The 23,236-nt window shown below is 47.7% G+C and overlaps 1 protein-coding gene and 1 long non-coding RNA gene across 3 annotated transcripts in view; one reads left to right on the forward strand and one right to left on the reverse strand.

Moving 5' to 3' along the window:
* The first annotated feature begins 616 nt into the window (after positions 1–616).
* LOC112981052 (uncharacterized) lies at positions 617–13,701 on the forward strand. The gene is made up of 3 exons (XR_003258587.2): positions 617–1,531; positions 8,750–8,836; positions 12,144–13,701. It is a non-coding gene; the product is annotated as an uncharacterized LOC112981052 (long non-coding RNA).
* Positions 13,329–23,236, reverse strand: part of XYLT1 (xylosyltransferase 1) — a 218,896-nt gene continuing 208,988 nt past the window's right edge. For both annotated transcript variants that reach the window (XM_064520332.1, XM_064520331.1), the window contains one exon: positions 13,329–21,139. In XM_064520332.1, coding sequence (XP_064376402.1) covers positions 20,817–21,139 — 323 coding nt within the window. In that variant the 3' untranslated portion in view covers positions 13,329–20,816. The remainder of the gene's footprint in view (positions 21,140–23,236) is intronic.

The raw sequence follows: 23,236 nt of genomic DNA on the forward strand, positions 1-23,236 counted from the left end.
TGGTGTTTTGTTAGCAACGTATCTGCCTACAAAGAATCTACTAGGGTCAAGAGTGACAGACAGATTTAGCATGTAGAAGCAGAAATTCACTAGGAAGATTTGATTGAGGGGACTAAAACATCCACAGTCACCAGCTCATGAAAAAAACGTCTGGGCCTCCTGCACGGTGCAGCCCCCAGAATATGTCCCAGCACCTCCCGAGGACACTGGGGCTTGAGGGCCGTTCAGTGCCTCCTCTGGGAGACCACGATCGGCCCCGCTCCCATCGTGGCCTCCGGACACCGGCAATGAGGGTGGGCACCAGAGTCCCGGCGGAAATCCCACCGAGCCTGAAAGTGGGCGCCCAGGCTTCGCTCACCTCCTGCATCCCCCACCCCTGAGGCGCCCAACCCTGTTGCTGCTGGGGAAAAAAAATTACAAATGTCATCTTGTCTTTTGGGAACTTTATTTTTACTGTGCCCATAAATGGAAAGATTTCAAATCAGAGCCATTTCCACAGGGAACCAGAGTTCAGGATATTTGTTTATGTTCTTGTCACTAATAAAACCAAATTGACTTTTAAAAATAGCCCTTGTGTGTTATGTAAACAGACAGGGAATGATGCAGCAGACGGGGAATGAGACTGGAAAATGAGTGCTCTAGAAATTATTTCTCCATCTGCCACTAACTTTGGGGAAGCTCCCCGGCCTCTGCCTCTCCACGCGAAGCCACGCGGACACCAGCACTTCCCCACCTGCGAGGTGCGCGGGGCTGTGTGCCGCTGAAAATAGGCGGCAGCAGGGACAAACCTGCAGTGGAAGTGAGAACTCCTGCCCCCTCCTGATAATGTGAATAGCTGACCCTCTTAACTCCAGCGACGTTTATAACCATGGGTAAATGCACCTCAGCGTGGAAGCATGTTGAAGGACCTCTCTGAGATTCCGTGAATCCCCGGGTGTATCCACAGGCTGCATTTGTTCGTGGTGTAGGTAAGTCCTGCCCGTCGCCCAGCTGGCACCTGGTCAGGCAGCCAGTTCTGGTGAGCAGCCCGTGGTGAGCCCAAGTACGGCAGAGCACTGAAGAGCCTGGCTGATTTCCAGCAGGCCCGTAACTCTACGCATACGAGAAGTTTCCGTGGAGTCAACCAGAGCTACTCAGGTGCTTAGGGCCATGACCAGCCCAGCAGCTCTGCAGCAGCAGGTCCCACCAGCAGTCACTCTTTCGCAATGGGCCGGGATGCTCTGGCCACGAGATAGATTTGCTACCGACAGCGATGTGACACCCCTGGTGACACCACGCTTCAGGGCTCGCCATCAGGGTGAAACGCAGCCCTCTGCTTCCCCGGCAGCAACTGCAGAGCCTGGGCATCGAGCACTCACTGCAATTAGGCGCGGTCTATATGGGACCAGAAATGAGCTACCCTTTCTCCTTTCTGAGTGTCACAGTAATAAAGCTTCTCTTCTTCTGATCAGGCCAGAAACAAACATCTCTGTTCTCACGGATCTCTGCAAAGCGGGCACTGTCGAGTAGGAACCTACGACAGATTATTAAGGTGGGTTTTTTCCCTTGTCATTTAGTGAATGCAACCAACAATCAGACATGGAGCCACTGATGCTTTCATGTGTATGTTTTCAGGGCCAAATCCTCAAATAGGAACAGGGGGAATATGATTGCTATCTCCCAAATTGCTGATCATTTACTTATAATTGAATAGAAGAATTCTCTGGAAAAAGTCATTTTTTTCTCATTATATGTGATTTTTTTATGCCAGACTCTCCTGTGGGACCCAACACAATGTATACTATTTCAGGCAAACTAGTGGGGGAGCCTCCCTCGGTACAAACAGCCAAAGAGCCACAGGAGGGCGGCTGGTCTTTCATTTGCCAAGTGCAGGGTGCTAACAATAGCCATTGTATCTCCAAGGGTGGGGGAATCACTCAGTGTGCCTGGGAAACTTAATTGGATATTCAATATTTGTGTAACAAGCTGCATCTAGGAGAAGTAAAAGGGGTGTTAAAATACTCTGAACGAATGAGAATGTATGAACTTTCGCATCTTTGCCAGCTGCAAGGCAACCAGAGATGGGCGAAGGGGAGGGCTGGTATGGGTATCTGTTGGGTTTAGACCCAGGAATCCTTGAGTTAAAGGTCTTGGTAAAGCTCACAGTGTTAGCAGAGCAGTGGAGACAAAGGAAAGGACAAACCTAGAAAAACAACACTGCATAAACTCGCACATCATCTTTCAGCGTCTTCATGAGTAATGTCAGTTTTCTAATGTTTCATTTATACCCGGCTAAACGAATGCTGGAGCCTTAGGGGACAGCTGTGAAGATGCAATACTGTATTACATGGAGTACATGAGTGAACAACCACATAAGCTTGCATTTGCAAACTGTTTTCTAAAGTGCATATTTGTTGGCATATAAATGCAACACTGAAAATCATTAGAAATAAAACAGAAGCTGGAAACTGTGGACAGTGACCTGCAATTGGCCTGGGATTGCAGAAACCTTCATTTTTATCCACTGATCTGTATCTTAAAATTTAGGTTAAAATTAAAGAGAGTTGGCTCTGAAAAACAGGATACCTATTTTGGTGGTTAAACATGCACTTCAGTGCCTAATGTTGAATGCCTGTTTCTTAAAACGTTGGCCCCAGGTGAGAAGACTTCCTACCGTATGAGATAATGTCACCAGCTGCTGTCAGTGGAGTCCTGTACGTGCACGAACATCTGTGAACGTGGTGCCTAACTCAGCCACTCTGGTAATTCTCCAGGGTGGGACATCAGTGTTAGGTGAAAGCTCGGATAATGAAAATGGCTTTTACAGCAAAGAGCATTTTGTAACCTCCCAAGAAACAATAAGGTGCAACTTGGTAACTTCATTTTTCATTGGCGTTTGGTCTTCCTTCAGGCAGTTGCTTTGTCAAGGGCAAGATAGGAGCTGAAGAGCCAGACTTTACTTAACAGAATAGTGCTTGATTAGGGGGGAAAAAACGAACGGTCCATCCTCTTCGGGCACTTTGTTGGAATTGCCCTCCCTGGCAGAGCGGGAGGAGAGCCAGGAGGCGGTGAGGAGCGGGAGGCCCTCGCCGTGGGGGCTGTGCCCCGGCGTCCCTCCCGTGCCCGGGGCTACAGAGGGTGACAGGACTCTGTGCTAATCCCAGCTTCGGATAACGAGAGGGAAGTAATTGCTGCTGACTGATACCTTGTGCTGCAAGGATTTCACTAAATGCCTTGTGAATACTTGGCAGCTTTGTTTTTTCACGTTACTGCCTAAATCACTCATTGGCATTTATGACTAAACAATTAGGATGTAATAGCTACAGTTCAGCCGTAATTCAAAGAAGGAAGGCTACCAGATGAGCCTGTCCCTCTAGAGGTTACCTGACAGACACTAAGTAAGTTTATTCATCAGTCAAACTGATGAGCAGTCAGTCTGGCCAAAACCTTTCCCTGGCAGGTCCCTCCCGAGCCGAGGCGAGCACTCCGCTAGCCGAGCAGCCGTGCTTGGCAGATCAGCTCCGTTACCTTCTTCAGGGAGCTCAGCTGTCTCTAGCAGGAGGTAATTACTATCCAAATAGAGGCTTGTACATGGCCCAAACCTGGCTCTAATTAGAGTATTTTAACAGCACAACAGATTTGTGTACCTCCAGCTGGCCCAGGAAAGAGCCAGCATTGCAGGTTTAAGAGCGCAGGGATTTGCCAAGCGAGGGACTGGCATTTGGGGGCTAATGTGTGACTGTTGATAGGCTTGGAGATTTATCTGTGTGTGCATGAGGACAGAGTGGGAAGGAGAGAGAGCGGCGTGTTGGGAAGCCCAGCCAGGCTCTGAACTCCCTGCAGGAGAGGCCGCACCGACTCACGCTGGTTGGGTTGCCAGCACTGCGCCTATTTTGGGAAAACTGGAAGAGCATCGCTCATACGTGCTTGACGATGTGCTTCAACCCATCAGGGATTAACTAGCACTGCAGGCTTGCAGAGGAGCTTTCTCACCTCGGCCGAGGTTGCCAACACTGTTGAGTGTCGGTGCTAAGGCAGTGTCATGGGGACATTTTTCCACTAAGTAGATGACACTCTGCAAATTCATTTCGCGGCTGCTGAGACAATGCACGCATTCATAAGCACTCTGACACTGTGCCCCTGGAGCGAGCGTGGAGGCACCAAAGGGGAGGAGAGCTGCGCCAGGGATGGTGAAGCAGAGCCGGAGAGAGATGGCTCTTCCCACCACACTGTCAGCCCCTTCCTGCAGGAGCCTGTGGCCATACGGAGATGTGCTTGTGGTTTTCCTCTTATGCAGCAGAAATGCCACCCAAAGGACTGCCAGTGTTTCAGAGAGATGGATATGCACAGCGCACAGCTCTGCGAACCCGCTCGACAGCTGGAGGACCAGCCTTCCTGGGGCAGCGGCAGCTGTCACCTCCATCCCTCCCTTGCATGGGGCCTGCTAATGGTACGCCGCCTTTTCCACTTCAGTGCTAACAGTTAATGCTGGCTCTGAGACCCCTTTTCTATTTAGATATAGCCTAATTTATTATTCAAAAGGGAAGAGGATGGGATGATATGAAAAGCCCTTTATTTTATTCCAAGAAATCCGTAGGACTTCTATGCCGGTAGTAAACCTACCTTACTCCAGTACAGGCCCCCTGGACCTTAGCACACAGAGCTAGTGGAGGCTGAATGCCTACACAGTCCACTAATTCCTGGTAATTTTGGAGTGCAGAAGGGAAACACAGCAGAACTAACACTTCAGTGGGCACAGCTAACTGGTGCAAGGCTGCAAGGTCTAGCAATAGATCCCTTCTTTTTTTTTCCTCCTAGAGCAGGCCTTAATACACCTTGTTCCCTTCCCTTTGTGTGTGTGTGTGTGTGTGTGTGTGCACGCACGCATGTGTGCACACGTGTGTTTGTGTCCCCACCGCCCTGGCTCACTCTGCCTCTCTGTGCCTGGCTCCTCGTGCACGCGCTCTCCCCTACACAACCGCTCCACACTGCATGCGCACAAGCCCCAACACGATGCAGGTAGGCACACTATAATATTAAACACTTCGGTTGTTGATTAGTCACTCAGGGCCTTGCAAACAGTGCAATCTGAGTAATAATCTATAGTGGGTGCACACATATTAATTGTCAAAGCATCAAACTTGAGGGAGAAGAAAAGTCTTTCCCAGCAACTTTCATGTATGGACAGAAATGCCGCTCTGTGGGTAGACATATTTAACCATCTTTGCCATGCAGTGATGGATGGGTGACAAAACACCTCAAAAAGATGAGCTAGGAAAGTTATATCACAAAAAGAGCTTTACAGAAGATTTCCTTTAAATATGAAGCAAACCAAAAACAATGCTGTAATTTCTGAAGTAATTCACTGTGAAAAGGAGGAGACCAAGCTCTTTGCGATAGTCCTGTGATCCGGAAGCTGAAGTCAGGGCTAATAGCGGTGGAGGAAGGTGGTGGTGCCTGAGGGCCACGTCACCACTGCTGCTCCTGGCCTGGGCTCGGGACCACGCACACGCACCCAGCTGCATCCTCATAAATGCGAGCAGCGAGGGCTTTTTCCTGACTCTTAGTGATGCGTGTTTTGGGGAACAAGCCTGCTCCCCCAGCACGCCAAGGATATCCTCATGCACCTGAAGTGTCTATCAGGTCTCAGCAGTGTCACTCCCAAAAGGGCCAGGTTGTATCTGCACGCACCAACCCCCCCCCCCCCCCCCCCCCACACACACACACACTTTGAGTTGGGCTCAGGGCCACCACTGAGCTGGGGCGTGTGCGGGACCCAGGCTGGGTCCGGTGCTCTGACTGAATTAAGAGAAAAATACAGTATGCACCAGTGGGGCTGGGCCTGGGACTCAGCCAGGTTTTGACTATTGAAATCATCTTGTTGCAGGAGAGAAAGTGCTTCTTGGTAGTGGTAACTACAGACGCCACTGGCCAAACTCATCAGGGTGTGCACAGCCCGGGGAGGCTCCCGGGGAGGCATGTGCTGGTGAGGCTCGGTCCCGTGAAGCGTCTGCCCAAAAGCAGCAGGTGCCCTGGCACGGTGGTTTCTTTTCCAGGGAGAAGGTCCCAGCAGCCCAAAGTGGGGCTTTTGGGGGCTCAGCCTGTCCTGCACGCCAGCCCCCAGCACTCAGGAGGGAGCACTGCAGCCTGCAAAGGCAGGTTTACACCCTTCAAAATATGTCAGCCCTACTTTCCCGGTGCCGCAGCTGATTTCCCGTTTACATTTGGCGATGACAGCACTCTCATGCAGTGCAGTTTCTTAGAGTAGTTAAAAAACTGTACAGTAAAAAAAACCTTCCAAGCTCCTGATTAAACGTGTCTTGCAAAGGAAGTGAGTTTTCTCATCAGTGTATTGACTGGTATTTCCATAAAGTCATGCACTGAAACTATGGGCTGCAGGTAATGCCAGCTCAAGATTTGCTTCAGTCTAGAAGCAGATGGGGTTCACTGATGTCCTCCTGCTACCACATGAGCCTGCTTCCCACCAAAGGCTGAGCCCATCTGCGATGCCTCAGCTTCCCGACAGGACACGCAATCCACTGCACCTCGCAGCGCCCTCGGGAAGGGAAGCGGCCTTGCATGTTCATGTCATCACACATGGAGACGCTTTTAAGGGGGGGGGGGAGGAGTTGTTATTTACTGAGTCTGGGGACAGAAGTCTAGATGACCTGCTGGAGTTGAGGGTGCTTGGAGCTGTCGGCTTTGCGCTGGAGAAACAGGATGAGGTTTGCTTTTTGCTTGCACAGACCCTTCCAAACATTGGCAACACTTAAGGGCTACACATTTAAAAAAGTGAGTAGAGGGGAAAAAAAAAAAAAAAAAAGAAGCCACCCCAGAACAACAGACTCAGTAGGCTATGCTTTAAGCATGCACTTGGGCCATTTGCCTTAAGCATCTGTGCCTTGTATTTTTTTCCCTCCTTATGTCTATGTGCTCAAGAAGAGTCTTCAAGGTTTGGTCTAGAGCCCTGTGCTGGCCCCAGGCCAACGCTTACCTTGCACATGGCTCTTCTGTGCTGAGCCAGCGATGGCAAGGAGCACGGCAACTGAACGACAAGATAAGAGAAGGTATTAATGGGATGCAGCCATTTGCTAGGTGATTGTACACAAATTCTTCTTCTGATAGCTTTACAAATGCTCCCTTTCCTTTTAATCAAGTAGTGGTTGCTTCTTTGGGGTGCAGGCAATATGGCCAAGAGCTTCATCTGGACAGGATGAAAATTATAGTTTAGAGTAGGGTCTGAGTCAAAGTCAAAAAAAGAAAGAAAGAAAGAAAGCAAGAAAGCAGGTTTTTAAATAACAGCTGGACTGCTGTAAATAACAGAATGGACTAATTCTGGAAATGTCCCAGGAGGTGTGTAAGTCTGGTAGGGTCAGGCCTTTGAAAGCTTAGGCCGGGTTTTCAGCTGAAATCCTTGATTTCTGCATGAATTTAGCCCTGAGGACGCGGACCCCTGAGGAGGGGCGCGATGGCACTGCGGCCGGGAGGACGTTGGGGCGTTAGGGCTCCCGCAGCCGGGCTGAGCTCCACGCAGGGCTGCTTTCCTGCAGCCCAGGCTTTGCTGCAACTGCTCCCTTCCTGCCGGAGCTGCCACGAGCAGAAGTCAGCCTGCGGAGGCTTTAGCGGCAGCTCCCGCTGGGCACCCGCTCGGCTAAGCCCCACACGGGCAGCCGCGGCAGGAGCCGCCCCCATGTCCCCCCAGTGCTTCTAGCGCGTTGGAAAAATGCCTCTTAAACAGATACACGGGCTAACTAATATCTGAATTAGTCCCGCTGCTAATTGTGGAAAGGAAACCACTTGTGAGGTGGAGGATGAATCACTTGTAAATTGATATTAAAATAATTTGGAAATGGACCCCAAAGAGGCGCTCCATCTGCTGCGGCGCTCCTCCCCGTCCCCCCTGGGAGCCGGCGCTGCCGTGGGGCTGCAGCAGCAGTGTGCCCCCCCCCAAGGCGCAGGCACGGTTAGCCGTGCAGCATTTGCACCGCCACGAGGGGCCCGGGCGGGGTGTAGCCACGGGTGGGTTCTCACGCGCTTTGGTGGTCCTCGCTTTACAGCGTCTCTTAGCAGCAAACCGCAGCGGCTGAGCCGACGCGCCGCCATCCACGGCCGCAGCTCCGCTTTGCGGGGCAGTAACCCTGCCCGCCGGCCTTGCGGTGGCCTAGGGCAAGGCTGAGCCGCGCTGCGCCCTGGTCCTGGGGCAGGACGCAGCGAGCCCACGGCAGCGGCCCAGCTCCAGCCCCCAGCGGCCGCGCGGCTGCAGCGCTGACGACGGCTCGTGGTGCCCTTGGGCCTGAACGGCGGTTTTGTGGCGCAGGGCCGGGGTAAGGCGCTGGCTTCTGAGGAGCCGCGCTGGAAAACGCCGATGAGCCTTTTCTTGTCAGAAGGCACAAGCTGTACTGCAAGGGAGTATGCCTGGAAAGGGCCAGGCATGGCTTCTCTTTTCAAAACGATTTTGGGGGTATTTCACTGTATTTTAAATAAATATACATATATATTATTTATATTATATATTTATTACAATATTTTTATATATATAACATTTATATGTATTTATTATATAATTTTTATATACATACATACATATATAATATATATGTATTTGTTTGATCCAGATCAACCCACCCACAATCCTAAGATAATTATAGCATGAAAGGAAATGGAGGGTGGTCTGAAATCAGCCTGAAACATCTGGTAACCATGCAAGCAATCTGCTTGTATGACAGCAACTACGTTTGGGGTTAATGACTTTTTTTTTTTTTTGGTCCAGATGGGAGCCGAGAAAAAGAAATTATTGAATTTAAAAAAATATTCCTCTGATGCGAAATGCAGCTCTCGCCCAGCCTGTGTTTTGAGGGTAGGTATCTGCACGGCTGGTGTCGGGCTGTCGAGGGCAATCGCAGCGGCGGCTCGAGCGCTTCCAGGCCGGCAGAGCGGGGGGGGGGGGGGCACGTGCCGTGCCGAGCACACGAGGCCCCAAACGCGCCGTGAGAGCCCAAGCGTGCGCCAGGCCAGGCAGCCGCTCCGGCCGCCTCCCAGCAGCGCAGACGGGGAGGCACTGGCCATTCTGGGCTGGAGTACGGCAGTGCCACTTGCACGTGTTTTCAGCCGTGTGTGACGCACACTGTGCACCAGCCGAGCCGCGCGGAGCTAGAAATACCGGCGCGGTGCTGCTGGTGTCTGGCGGCTCCCAGTGATATTTCGCGGCTTGTTTTATCATATCTTCAAGGCCAGGCGAATGTGGGCCAAAATGAGATTTTTTTTTTTTTCTTTCTTCTTTTTTTCTTTTTCTTTCGCTTTTGAGGCCCGATCAAGAGCTAGCCACTATAAATCAGTGTAAGTCTACTGAATGGCTGCGCAGTATTAAATTCGCCTCGGTACTGCTTTGCACCCATGCCCTAACCAGCTCGGAGCTTGAAGTCACTGTTTAAAGTGCACCATGGGCAGGAGCATGATGGGCATGAGAGCAGGGCCGCCAGACAGGTGTGGGGGACAGATCCTCTGACGCACGTGCGGGCACTGCAGCCAGCGCCTGGAGGCCGTACAGTGGCCGCCGCACCGCCTGGCCTCGTCCCTGCCCGTCACTGCAGCGCTGCACCTAGGGGCCCTAGGGGTTTGCTGCCCAGCGTGGGCTGGCTGTGGTGCTGGCTGCGGTGCTGGGGCCGGGGCTGGGGCTGGCTGCGGTGCTGGGGCCGGGGCTGGCTGTGCTGCCCCGTGGCCCGGCCACCTCCTGTGGCCACAGCAAAGCAGGGGCTTGCATGCAATGCACAAAAAAAAAAAAAAAAACCCAAAAAAACAAAAACCCCCCAAACTTTCAAATTTGAAGTTAGTGAGGAGTTTAAAAAAAAAAACATACAGGCAGACTTTATTAGAAAGAGCATCTTGGGTACTAACCTGGTGTGAGCGTGCTTTCATTCCCTTGCCCTGTGCACCCCAGTGATGGCGGTTCATGAACAGGAGCCCGTTTTTTTAAAAAAATAAATACGTTCCATTTTGAGCCAAGGCTCTTTTATGTTATGCAAGGGCTATTTAGGAAAAATAACAATTACAGAAGCGGACAAATAGCAGTAAATTTTTTACATGCATTTTTCCATGTGCGAGACATAATAGGTCTCGTGCTTGAGCCTGTGCGCCATGCACTGCCGAGGGGCTCGGGAAGCAGCGCCTGCCGCAGCCACCGGCCCGTGCAGGGCTGCGAACGTACCGTCGGGTTGCGAAGGCGCAGGTCTTGACACCGTCCAGCTGCAACGTGTATTTTACAAAGGGGTCTATAACTGATGTGCGTGCCGCTCCCGGCATTCTGCACCTGCAAACGACACCTTTAATGGGCTTTTTGCTCTGGGCTGCTGGTGCCGACAGGGCCGGTGGCTCGGCCATGTGCAGGCTTGGCGGCGAGCCGCTGGCTTTGGGCGCTGCTAACATATTAGTGAGCCGCCACTAAGCTAGTGCTTGTTAGTGGGTGTAAATTTGTAGACATAGATTAGTGGTTATTTATTTAGTGGCTGTTATTCAGCTTGCTTTTGAAGTAAGAAAGGGCACACTGAAAACAGCAGGAAAGAGAGTGGGGTTTTTCGTTTTTTGTTTTTTGTTTTCCCCCTTTTTCATGGGAAGAAAGAAAAAAATGTACTATATCATATAACTGAGATGATAACGTATATGTGTCTTATAATGGAGTATAACACCTGGGCACGCGCCAGGCAGTGCAGCCGCGCCACGGCCAGCAGCGCGTGCCGGTAACCGGCTGTGACCGAGGAAGGACGCGGCTGACGAGCACGGACAGGCACCAGCCCTCGCCAGCACGAAAGCCGCTTTGTGGTGGCATTAGCTTCTTGCAAAGAGGGTGGGCTGGAGCTACTGGATATAATCACAGTCGGGGTGGGGGGGGCTTGTACATCAAGCATGTGTTATTCAATAAGCTTGAGAGAGAGAGAAAATGCAGTTTGGCCTTTTCTAACAGAGGGTCACAACTAGTGGTTGGATCAGGCTTATGTCTAAAAAACAAAAAAGAAACACCCCCCAACCCCCCAAACCAGCATGCTTTTGGATCATATTAATGCTATTAATTAATAAACCCAAAATTCAGATTTCAGACCTGAGAGTCCTTGCCCGCAAAGCCCTTGGCCTGAGAGCTGGTGTTTGGGAATTGCTGCCAGGCCGCCCCATTTCTGCACTTGGTCCACCTGATCTCCCCAAACTCCAGGACTCGATCCCTGCGCTGCTTGGAGGGATCGGCCATCCGCGTCTCCGCTGTGCCACAGCTCATAGCCATGGAAACCGCGTGTTCAGGCGCCTTCCCAAGGGCTGCCAGGCGAAGGATGAAACATGCTGAAGTGCTGATTTGACACCAGAATAGCCCAGATCGTCTCCCATAAAAAAAACATGAAAAATTGCCATCTGTGCCTGTATGTTAAATATAGTAGAACCTCATGAATCTCCCACTTTTTTAATCATTTATAGGCAGCAAAGATTTACAGCCATTTGCATTCATGAAGCCTCAGATTATGAACATTTCTGTTTTCAGAAAATAGGCTACAGATTTTTTTGTAAGAGATGAAGAAATGTCAAATATGCAGGTATTGAAATGAAACCCCTATTGTCAAAGCAATTAAATACCTCATTTCTGTTGCACTTGATTTACTGTGCTTTCCGGCTGGCAAACTGCGCTGCAATGAGTTTGGAGCCATTTTTGTGAATTAATCACGTTCTACACTATATAAATATTAATTATGATCAAGAGAGATTAGGCATGGCTGATGCAAAAATGTGATGACACTAGCTCAAGTAGACAGCTATGCATAGTCTGTCAAGTCACATGTGTCTCAGCATGATGCTGTGGACAGCTGAGACAGACCTTTCCATAACGTATAGGGTTTTTGGGGTGTTGCCACAAAGAGTGCTCAGATTCTTACTGCAGTCCACAAAGAAAACAAAATACTTCAGCCCCTGATAGCTTGATACTTGTTGTACGGAGAGGACACTGTCATATTTGGAGAAAATTAAGAACAAAGGCTGAGCTTTTTTTATATGACATGAAAATTAGCAGCAGGACAAGGAATAAGCCAGCAAAAAGCAACATTCCTCATCTATAAATAAAGGACTGAAAGTACAGTCTTTTTTCTTTCTCTACAAAAAAAAGAAAAAAAATCTTCTTTTCTTTGTTCCAGGACTAAAATGTTCGCGCTGTGTTCCCCTGCCTGTTTAAGCAGACCTCAATGCATGTAAGTGCCAAAAAAGTGGAATTCCTGAACAGCAGGTGGAAAGAAAACACAAGATCAAAAGCACTCGTAGCTGCCAAGAGGACCTGCAGTGCTGCTTGCGGGTGCACGAAGAGTCATGCGTGCGCCTGGCGGGGTCGGAGACTTTTGGAAGGTCATCAAGGAGCTGGTTCAGGCATCCCACATCAAAAGGCAGCACGAGGAGACAAACTAGCACACATGGTCCCATGGGGATTGTGCTAGACATCGGTCACCCACTCGTAGCAGAATGTAACTCATTTTCCCATCACATCTATGGAAACAGCCCTAAGAAATTAGTGCTCAGTGAAGCCTGTAGGTAAGAAAAATAAATTTAAGTGCTCGTACTGGGTGAAAATTGGGCAGTGGCAACTTTGGCTATGTGACCTATCCGGGGGGACTACAGAAGAAACATCCTTCCGAGTTCATCCTTCCAGTAAAGGCCAAGGATGCAAGCTTCGCTGTCCTTGCAGCCAGCCCTAACCTCAGCGCCTGTTCCTGCACCTGGGCCACCTGGGCCTGCACCATGGTCCTGCCTCTTTAGGGATGACCCATACGTTGGGGATGCAGGGAAGAAACTGCTCCAGCATTCCCTGGAGCTGCTGGCCTTTAGGACAGACGCCTAAGAGATGCTCCTTGCCTGCCACTGCTCTCCCCTCCACTACTATCCCTCGGTCTCTGGAAAAGGTGGGAGAACCTTCCCCTGCAAAGGTGACCTGAGCTTAGAAACACGGAGAAGTTGGCCCAAAAGGCCCAGGCTGTCTCCGACCCTGTGGAGCAGGATGGGTGCTGCGAGCCCTGTGGCGTGAGCAAGGGATCTGGACCATTAAAAAAGTCACCGCTTCTGTTTATCTGCGTAGGGGCTTCTCAGGCCTGTGAGGGGCCATATCTCAGAGAACAAAAATTCATTTCCAAAAGGCCACTTTGAACATTCCCCACTTGCCACGGCAGGAGACGGAGCCTGAGAAAGGACTTGCTGGGCAGAGTACTGGTATCAGCAGCGGGATCACAGACTGTCAGTGCTTGCTTCCATTTTTGCTGCTACATATTACCAAATTGCTTTTAAAAAAAGGCATACATTAGTGGGGTTAAAAATAACTACAAGGTGCACTGCTATTCCCAAAGACAGCCTTTTTTATTTTAAAATTCTGCATCTGAAAACACAGTATGACAGAAAGCATTTATATACAACTGCAGTGTTTTTGGTATAATACAGTATTTAATACATCCATTTCTTTTTCTGCAAAAAAATTTGCTTTGTCGGACAAAAAAACCCAAACTCCAATAGACAAAGAATACAGCTAAGGCACATTGTTTTCTGCTAAATGAAAGACAAAAGGGTGCAAAAACGGGTAGTGCAATAATTGCTGAAAATCACATTCTACTACAAGAAAAGCATTCTGACTTTGAACTTTGATTACCGGTCAATTTAAGACATTTCAATATCTCATAAAATACTCCTTTAAATAAATAGCAAAATATCTACATCTTTCAGTGTGTTCCATTTGAATTTCCAATTATTTTTAAACTTTGCTGTATATACATGTTTTTTTTTCTTATTCAATAGCTTACAAAATATTTCTGTACAGTTTTATGCATATTATGATTTATAACAAAATAGTTATTTCTTAAAACTATATTACCACCAGTCTTTGAAAAATGATAGGAATAACTTATTATGGACTATGTTAGGTAATACAAAAACCCAATCAACCAAAACCAAAACCAAAATGACAAAGTCAGAAAAATCATTAACTCTAATTCCTTTTGTTTCACAAATCTTGTTTGCCATGTAAACCCTTTTCAGTTGCCTTTGGGTTATATCTGCATCAGAATACTGAAACCGGGTAGGATTTGGGATTCCTAAAAGCGCTGCAGCCTGCCGGGAATACTGGTGCTGCTGAAACACGACAGTTCTGGGTGGAGAAGAGTATTAACAAAACCCAATGTACACAAGCCTTACCAGAAGTCCCCGGGGTCTGCTGGCTTTGACGCCCTTTGGATCAAGTGCCAAAGGCCACATTTTGGAAATGTAGTTGTAACTTTAAGGATACAGCCAGACTCCTCTATCTTCTGTGTGTACTGTCAGGTTCCCAACCATCACTCAAAATTGGACCTGAAGTGGTCAAGTTCTTCAGATTTTAAGACTATAACATTAAGAGGATATGTCTTCTCCCAGTTACCAGTACGAATCTGAAAGGAATGCTACTAAGTCACGTCAAAATGAGTGAAATCACTCCAGAATTTGTCTTATGCATCTGAGAGCAAAGTCTGGCCTGTTCTACTCTGAAGACGAAAAGGTATTAAGTTAGCACTTGGTAGGTAATTAAATCAACCCTTCTTATCTACACTAAGTTGCAAAAGACACAGCTCATAATTTCCTAAGGTTTATATGAATGTTTGAGCCTTCCTTTTGCCCAAAGGGAAGGTCATTTTCTTCCCTTAAAGACTGCATTTGTAAGCAATTTCTATTGTATTTGTGAAGTGTAAGCTGACAGCAACACAGCTGAGCTGCGATAGAAATCACAAGGTGCCTTTTATTCCTTCTACAGCAAACAGAAAAAAGTGAGCAAGACACAGACAACATCTAACTTTCTAATACGGTTTAAGGCCACATTTAGAAAGGAAGAAAGTAAGGCTTTCTTTAAGGGGCACCACGTCGGATGCCACGACGGGAACACACACTGAGAAATTCAAAGCTGATAGGATGTCCCCAAGGAAATTTTTCAAACATCCTAATTTTGGGCAGTAGGTCTGTGCCTTCCTCTCTTTGTGAGCAGGAAAATAAAGTAAAATGCAGTAGACATCCCCCTCCAGAATATTCCCAGCAAACTGGTGGTGCTCCTCTAGCAAGAGATTACCGACGTCTCGTCGAGGGTGCTAATTACAACAGAACCAAAGACAAGTCCGGTCATTACAATATACAAAGGCAGCGCAGTGAACCGCGCCTGGAATCGTCACTCTGTGATCAGAGGCACCTGTACAGTATCTTGCTGTTTATTTGGCAAGGTTACAAGTAATACTTCTAGGTTTCCTTAACAAAATAGAAAGAGAGTTTGCATAGATTGTACATTCAGTTCAAGGAGATTTCTGGTACCTTTTTTTGTTGTTGTCAGGTAAACGTGTTTGCAGACAGAGTGAGGTAGCAGCTGTGATAGCACCCATGAGCAAAAGAAGGTAACCAAGGCAGAAGCGAAGAGCAGTGAGCGAGCTGTACACTACTGTTAGGATAAAGGAACAAAATCAACACGGTACCTGCAGGATCAGGTCACGAGGATTACCGCCGCGCTTAACTGGAGACAACCTAATGCTACTGTGGCCCTGGAGCTGGGTAACATCAATGGTCAGATCTTGCTGCCTCACCTTTCAGTGCTCTGAGCCTGCTTCTTTCACTCACGCTGGGAAGGTTTTCAAAGAAGTCTCAGCTTTTGCACTCAACATCTCCGACGGGAGCTACAGAAGAGCCCTCGCTGGCTCTGGGTGGCCTGCGGGAAGAGGACGGGTGTTTCCCCGCAGAGTCCTCCCACGCTCGCTGGGCAGCCGCACTGTCTCGGCAGAAGCCGAGCACTGAGGGTTAGTGCCGGGAGTCTTTTTTTATGGGATGTTTTCAATCATCCTTTAATAGGGGTTTAAGGTACTCTCCTATGAACCTTAAGACTATCTTGGAGGCCTGTAGAATAGTTGAAATAAAAGCACATTTTAAAATAGCAGTTTTTCACTACCAGACTGAAGCAAAGAACACAGGGAAACACTTCTATCCACTTCCTACCAGCTCGGCATTATTCTGTTGCTAACCGAAACTACCAATATACATGGGTATATTAAACAGCCATGTCTGAAAGTGGGGGAAAGATAATTACCCTCACTTTTACAGACTCCTTCATATATGTCAGGCCTGAGCTGCCTGAAGGCTGCCTTTCAAAGCAAACTTTCCTGATTCACATCTGGGGTTTTTAAAGAAGCCTAAGGGATTTGGATCACATGAGTACAAAACCTCCCGCTCCGCTGGAAGCAGTGCAGGGGCCAAGGTCCCCTCTGGCCGCCCCTGGGGCTCAGGGAGCTGCGACAACAAGGCCGAGGGCGCGATAGCCGGTGGCAGGCTGGCAGCCCTCCGACAGCTGTGATGGAAGAGAAGTACCAAAATCAACGGAAAGTGGGCCCTTGCTGTCCGGACACAATAAAAAAACCTGGGTTTTGTTTTATTTTTAATCTGGGAAGTCAAAGCTACGATCTCATTGTAGCAGCATTTCTCAGCCTCGCTGTGCAGGAGAGAAGGTGCTCAGTTAGCTCAAAGTTTTGCTGCCGCACAGTTATGCCAAACTTTTTCAAAGTTTTGGCGCCTTCTTCACCCTTCCTCTCCCCCTTCACCAGGTGCAGAATTTCCCAGGTCTGACCCACTGACTTCGCTCCCCTGCTCACTATCACAGCGGCTAGGAGAGCCTGAGACCTCATCAGTACTGCAGCTAGTGCTGCCGGGGGTGGACAGCAGGTGACTGCGCGTTAGCTGGCCCTTCTGAAGGTGCTGCAGGATCACGCTTAATATCCCGTTAAACAACTGTACATGCGCCGTGCATTGAAGCCAATATGTGGGAAAGCCAATCTGTGACACACGGATGCACATTCCCGTATCTCCAGGCTTAGCAATAAAGAAGGCTTAGCAACAGAGATACAGATGGACTTCCTTGTATCACACTTGCTGTGAGAGACAAATTGTTAAAATACTCTCTGCTTGTACAGAGCACAAAAAGAATGAAGACATAATTTCAATTCTAAAAAAACCCCTTTGTATAGCAGAAAATAAAAATATAAATATTACTACTCAATGTCCACATGTCACCAAAGAAAAGAAAAAGCTGGACACATCTAAAAATAAACTGACATTTGAGCTATTTCTATTAGCCTTAAGTTTTAACATTACCATATAAACAGGTTTGCATATTGCTAAGACTGACTTGGGATATAATTCATTAAAACATGTAAGCAGATGTTCTGCATTTTGCCACATTTCCTTTCCGTGTAATACTGATTGATCACCGAAGTGGTACATGGCAATCTAGCAGAACGGGCACAAAATTTAAACGAGCGAAGCATTACACATAGAGGGCAAATGTGTGCACGTGGAACTGCAGCCTCTTCCCACAGAAAGGGCTTTGGATCAAAGCTGGCTTTCAGATGGAGACCTCGTCAGAAAGGACTCGCCAGCACGACTGGAAAATAACACTAGCACATTCACATGAAGATGCCTAACCTGCTCGTTTTGTACAAGCTCTGGTCCCTGCTCTGAATTCTCCTTTTCACCAAATGTAAGATCTGTGAAGTTCTTCTATTCTAACAATATATCATATTCATTACAGGCTTCAAGTGCCTGCGGTGCTCGAAGCAGAGAAGCCACTAAGCAGAACCGAGGTCTGAGCAGCACTGCCGCCCAACAGCCCAGAGCAAGCGCTGAGCCCGGGGGAGGCAGTCTTGCTTTCCATGGTTGTACTTCACAATTACAGCACGTAGTAACTCAGACACAGTGCCCCATAGATAATCTGTTCATCCGTGTCTGCATATTAATAGCAGTAGTAGGGGTTGTCACGTAGGTCCCGAACTTGATGCTCACTGCAGAAAGCGCTCCAAACACAGCAACTCATCCTGTGATGATTTCAGACACACACAGTATTTATTCATAGCACGCTGTCACACCCTTCACTGTGCTGGATCTGACTCTCAAGTCCTCACTCAGGCCCAGAGCTCCGCGGAGGGTTTGCCCGAGGAAGGCCTGCAGCACCAGCCCCTTCGGGTGCACATCTAACCTCGCAACCGCAGCGCTGGAACCGCCACCTTGCCACCCAACGTCTTTGTGTAGCTGCTTTTGGTCTTTCAGAAAACAAACTAATATAAAATATCTCTTTGAGCTATTTTTAAACACAGTATATAATGTACATAGATACATCAGCAAACATTTGATTTCTTTTCTTTAAACTAAAGCAAAGTAATTTGAACCTTAAATTTTAAATTATAAAAGTGGCAGCTTTTCTTCTAAACGTAAAAGACTGGATTGTTGCCACCTTCCGCTTGACATAGTTCGTAACGAGAACTTCTCAACAAAGCACTTAAAAACATTCCGGTTTAAGAATAAAAAAAGTATCAAATTTAAAAAACAGATTATCTGCACGTGTGTGTGGGCGCACCCTTATACATACGCTTATGTGCAAGACAGACTGGACTTTGCAGCTACCGCAGTCCTCATTAAGAACGGTCACTGAGTAGATAGCTAATGCGTGTGCCCGCGGGCGATGCTCTCCACTGGCTGGGCAGGGCTCCAACCACGCCGCTGCCGCTGCCGCAACGTGCCTAGAGCCCTGGGCCTCACAGTGAGGGCTGGCGCTCCCCAGAAAATGTGCCCTTCACCATGGAATGTTAGATTAAAAACAAGTACTATTAAAAAAACCCTATGGAATGAGTAACAACATTGTGTTTCTAGCATATAAACCTGTTGGCAACCCTGGTTTTAAACACGTTTGCCTCTAGAGCCAGTTGAAAACCAGGAACATTATTTTGACAGAGACATTTCAACCAGCTCTCGTTGCTGCAAGCTTTCCTAAAACTACAGCTCCCGGGACTGTCAAAATCAGGAAGAAGAAAGGAAAGGGGGGTGTGAGGGGAGGAAGGCCTTTTCTTAATAAAGGCAGCTTCAGTTAGTAAGATAACATAATCTTCAAGCTGCAAAAGCAGCACCTACTAATTAGTCATTGACTAAAACATAAATAATAAATATCTAAATTGTTCCTTCTATGCATCCATTTTTGTGCCAGATATAAACATTTAAATGCTCTGCCTTAATGCCAGCACAGCTGACACTGCAATTTCAAGTCCAAAGCAAACTGCAAGTAGCTTTAAACCAACACTATGGAGAGAAGTATAACGAGCCACTGGGACCTGTGTGTTACGGTCATCTTGCAATTGTTGTTTAAAAGGGAATTCAGCCTTTCCGTGAGACACAATTATGGAATGATTTAAGGGTCTATTTCCCTCCTGATGTGGAAGCTTAACTCTCATCAGCAGAAAGGAAAGTTATACGCGCACACAGAAGGGTAAACCAATACCTTACTTCACTAAATTAACAGAGTTTTGTTATAATTAACCCAACAGCTTCTAACAGCCTGTTGGGGTTACGTTGTTATCAAGAGATTACCACAGCAACAGCAACAACAACAAAGTGCATGTTCTACGCCAATGCAAACAGCTTCAGTTGGAGATGTATTTGCATATAAAAACATGTATTTTAAAAAGTTGCTGGAATGTAAATGGTTGTTTTTCCTAGTATAGAAAATGCAGGTTGAGATGATGTGAGACGTGCATATTCAAAACAGGATGCAGCCTGCTAGAAAGTCAAGATCCGCACACAGGCAAAGGTTGGGTTTGTGGACAGAATAAAGTAACAGCACTGAGAAACACGGCGTTGCTCTCCTTCACATTCAGCTCGTGGCTTTGGTTAGGAACCGTCCCGTCCTGCTCACCACAACCTCCCACGTGCCCTATGCAACCCTAAAAATAGCCATCTTCATTAAGAGCTGGCAGATCTGAGATCAAGCTAGGAAATTAGTGTTAAGACTCATTAGCCACTGCTCAAATTAGGGAGGAATCAGTTTGCTGCAACTTTAGGTCCCAATCTTGTTCCCATTGAGAAAAATAATCTCAACCTGTAAAGTGCAAAGGGCCAAATTCTACCGTTTCACCGGTTCTGAGGAACTGAACTGCAACTTCACGAGAAGACTTCTCACGTGGTGTGAGCAGACACAGCACCAGCTACTCCCAGTCCCTGCACACAGCTCGCTGGGCGGGAAGTCTGCAAACAGGCTTAAGCGCTGGTGGGCTTAAGAAAAAGCAGATGTCAAATGGGCCAGAATCAAAAATGCTTCTTTGCTTTTAAAAATAATGCTAGTAGCACCAAGATCCTGAAGCTGACTGCATGAACAATAAAAACCCACAACTGCAAACACTGGTTCCATTTAGAGCTTATCAGGAAATCAGTCTGAAAATAACACTGCTTTTGCACGTTTTCCCTAACTAGGGTAACAACAGACATTAGCTGAGTCCAGAATTACTCTGTGTTATAAAAAAATAATGAGCAAGGGTGTCTCCCACATATTTCACGTTCTGTAAGGTAATGTAGCCATATGGGATATAGCCTGCGGTAACCAACCTACCCAGGAAACATAAATAGAAGGGAATTTTGCTGTGATTTAGTCATGATAGCAAAATAATTAATGCCTATGAAACAGCAGAAGTACATACAAATTTATTTTTTAAAAACACTTCTAGCAGCTGCTCCTTCACTGCCCTCTCCTTGACTTCTTGTTACTGCTCCCACACCTGCAAAGGCCGTGGGCGCAACGCAGCGCGGTACGGCCACAGCCCTAACCGACCCAAGGGCCGTTGCCGAGCTGACGGAGAGAACAGTGCCAAAGGCTTTGTCAGGTTTTTAGGACTTATATTGCAACACGTAACAAAAAGGTATAACGTTTCCTTAGGCTTCTGAAACCTGCCATGAGATTCACATGTGAGCAAGGTTAAATTCCCTTTTAAAACCTATGCCGAAGAAGAGCGTACCAGATGCTACCTCAGCCGACCGTCGGGTTTCACGGGGCCCAGCTCAGACTTGGGGTCGGGGCTCAGCGAGCTCCACGCCGTCTGACTGCACGCCTGCATCACCGGGCACGAGGTGGCCCCGCTGCTGCAGATGTCCACCGCCGACCACACACTGCCCACCAGCGAGTCCACCCAGCTCTCCAGCTTGGTGCCCACCAGCGCCGCGTTCCTCCTGGCCTGGTCCACCTGGCCGGCACTGATGGGGATATTTAGGACCGGGTTCAAGCCCTGGAAGCTCTGTTCCATATACGCGTTCCTTGGAGGCCCGTTGTGATACTTCATGGCTTCCTCTGGAAATACAAAAAGAAACCCCCAAATTAGTGAGGAAAAGATTCCTTCAAGGTTTAAGGTCACAGCAAGCCAAAGGGCAAAAGTCAGTGGTGCGCTGCAATCCACTTCCGTGGCCCTGGAAATGAGCTGTTCTCAACAACACACAATGAAAAGCTTCCTGTCTGGGTGCTCGCTAAGAGCTCCTCGCCGTACCTGGACCTTGAGCAACGTGCAGCTCCCTCTCAGGAGAAGCTAATTTTGCATTAAGGAGAAGCAAATTTTACTTATTTCACCATGGAGGAAGCTGAAGGAGATATGCCCCACTCAGCTGATGCTAGCCTCTGTGAACACCCACAGGACACCATGCCCTGAAATTAGGGAACAGTTCAAGGATATTTGGTGTGCTGCCAACTCTTGAAGTGCTATCACTGATTTGGCTAAGAAAAAGAACTGAGATCTCAGCTTTTATTTATTTTTAAATTTTTTTTTTTTTCCTCCTAACTGGATGCACCCTCCCCAGCGCTGAGGAGAAGTCACTATGTGCATTGGCTCAATTTGCCTGCAAAAGCTGGGCGGTATCCTTCCTGGCGCTGGAAGGATATCAGCACTGTGTTGGACAGACCGGAGCAGGCTGATGAAACAACCCCAGCATCATTCTGGAAGTACTCCAGTCTTACTGGGAAAGTACTCTTTAATCACAATCATATTTCAAGCTCCTGTGCCGAATAATGGATCAAAAAGATTTCCTAATGACACTTCTCTTTGCACTGCTGTTGTTTTTCTTACAGTAATTCTTCTACTTCAGCAAAATGCAGCACATTCCCCAAATCTGTGATATTGTACCAAAAATGATTGCTGTAATTGCACCAACTCCTTTAAAGAACTGGGGCTGGACATTATGGGTCAGCCCGTCCTTGTCTAAGGCACACTCGCTTCTCAAGGGCTGAGTGTGGACTGAGGGGCTACTCATAAAATCAGGATGCGACCTTCACAAAATATTCACTCAGTGCCTCTAGGGAGTAAATTTTCAACCATTTCTTTCTGTTCTCAGTTGACTTCTTTTACCATCATCCCTCCCTGCAGCACAGAGGACACGTTGAGCTCTGCCAACATACACAGTGTCTAGAACACAAAATGGGCCCATTCAGGGCCCTCCAGGCTAGGAAAGCCACAGCGCTCAGATACCGTTTAGAGGCCAGGAATTAAATATTAGCATCTACAATTCCTTCCACATGTCCTTGTGGCTTGCACTGCAGATTGACACTGAGTCCTTTCTTCCAGGCAGAGGACAGTATCTCAAATGCTGGCAATAAATCAGTACATTTATTTAGAGGGAAAAGGGACATTTAATTGGAAATTTGCTGTTACATTTGCAGAGTCTTTAATGTCAGATATTGCGCAAGTCCATTACTTCAACTCCCCAATTAAATTAATTCGGCACATCCCCATCACCATTATATATCATTCACTGTTCCTGCACCCATCAAAAACTCTCTTATTTTACATGGTAGATCCCCACAATAACCTCTAGTCAAAACGAGCCTTTGCTAAGCACGTGTGAAAAGTGTGATCTGCCAGAGTACTGCAGTTTAAGAAACAGAACAAGTACACACGATTCAACTTCCTCCTTTGGAAGCAATTAAATATGGAAGACTGTTTGTCAACATATTAATTAAATAGGAACATTCTAAGTAAAAATCCCCAAACAAATAAGAGTTGGCATTACTAACAGGATCATCTGATTGAAACAGGCAATTTAGAGAGCTTGTTGAATTAAAGGCTGTTGTGCATGTATTTATTGTAGGGAACAAGAGAGACGTTTTTCCAGACAAATAACGGGATGAGATGGAGCTTGCTCTCCTCCAGCGCTCGGTCTCTGATGTGTCCCACGCCCCACAACTTCGTGGCTACGTGGAAGGGAAAGAAACCTACCAAAAACGTGGGACTCGGTGGTGGTCTTTGGGCAAGAGGTAACATCCTTTCTGAATGTGTGGCCCCTGGTGCTTAGGACCAGTGGGGTGATTTTGCTAAAATCAGGCTAAGCTCAGCATCCTCAACAAATTTCAGTTTCTTCACTTTGCTACTGCCGTACCGGGGTCGGGCACGCGGCCCTTCTC

Source organism: Dromaius novaehollandiae, chromosome 14 (genome assembly GCF_036370855.1).
Source record: "Dromaius novaehollandiae isolate bDroNov1 chromosome 14, bDroNov1.hap1, whole genome shotgun sequence".
NCBI lineage: Eukaryota > Metazoa > Chordata > Aves > Casuariiformes > Dromaiidae > Dromaius > Dromaius novaehollandiae.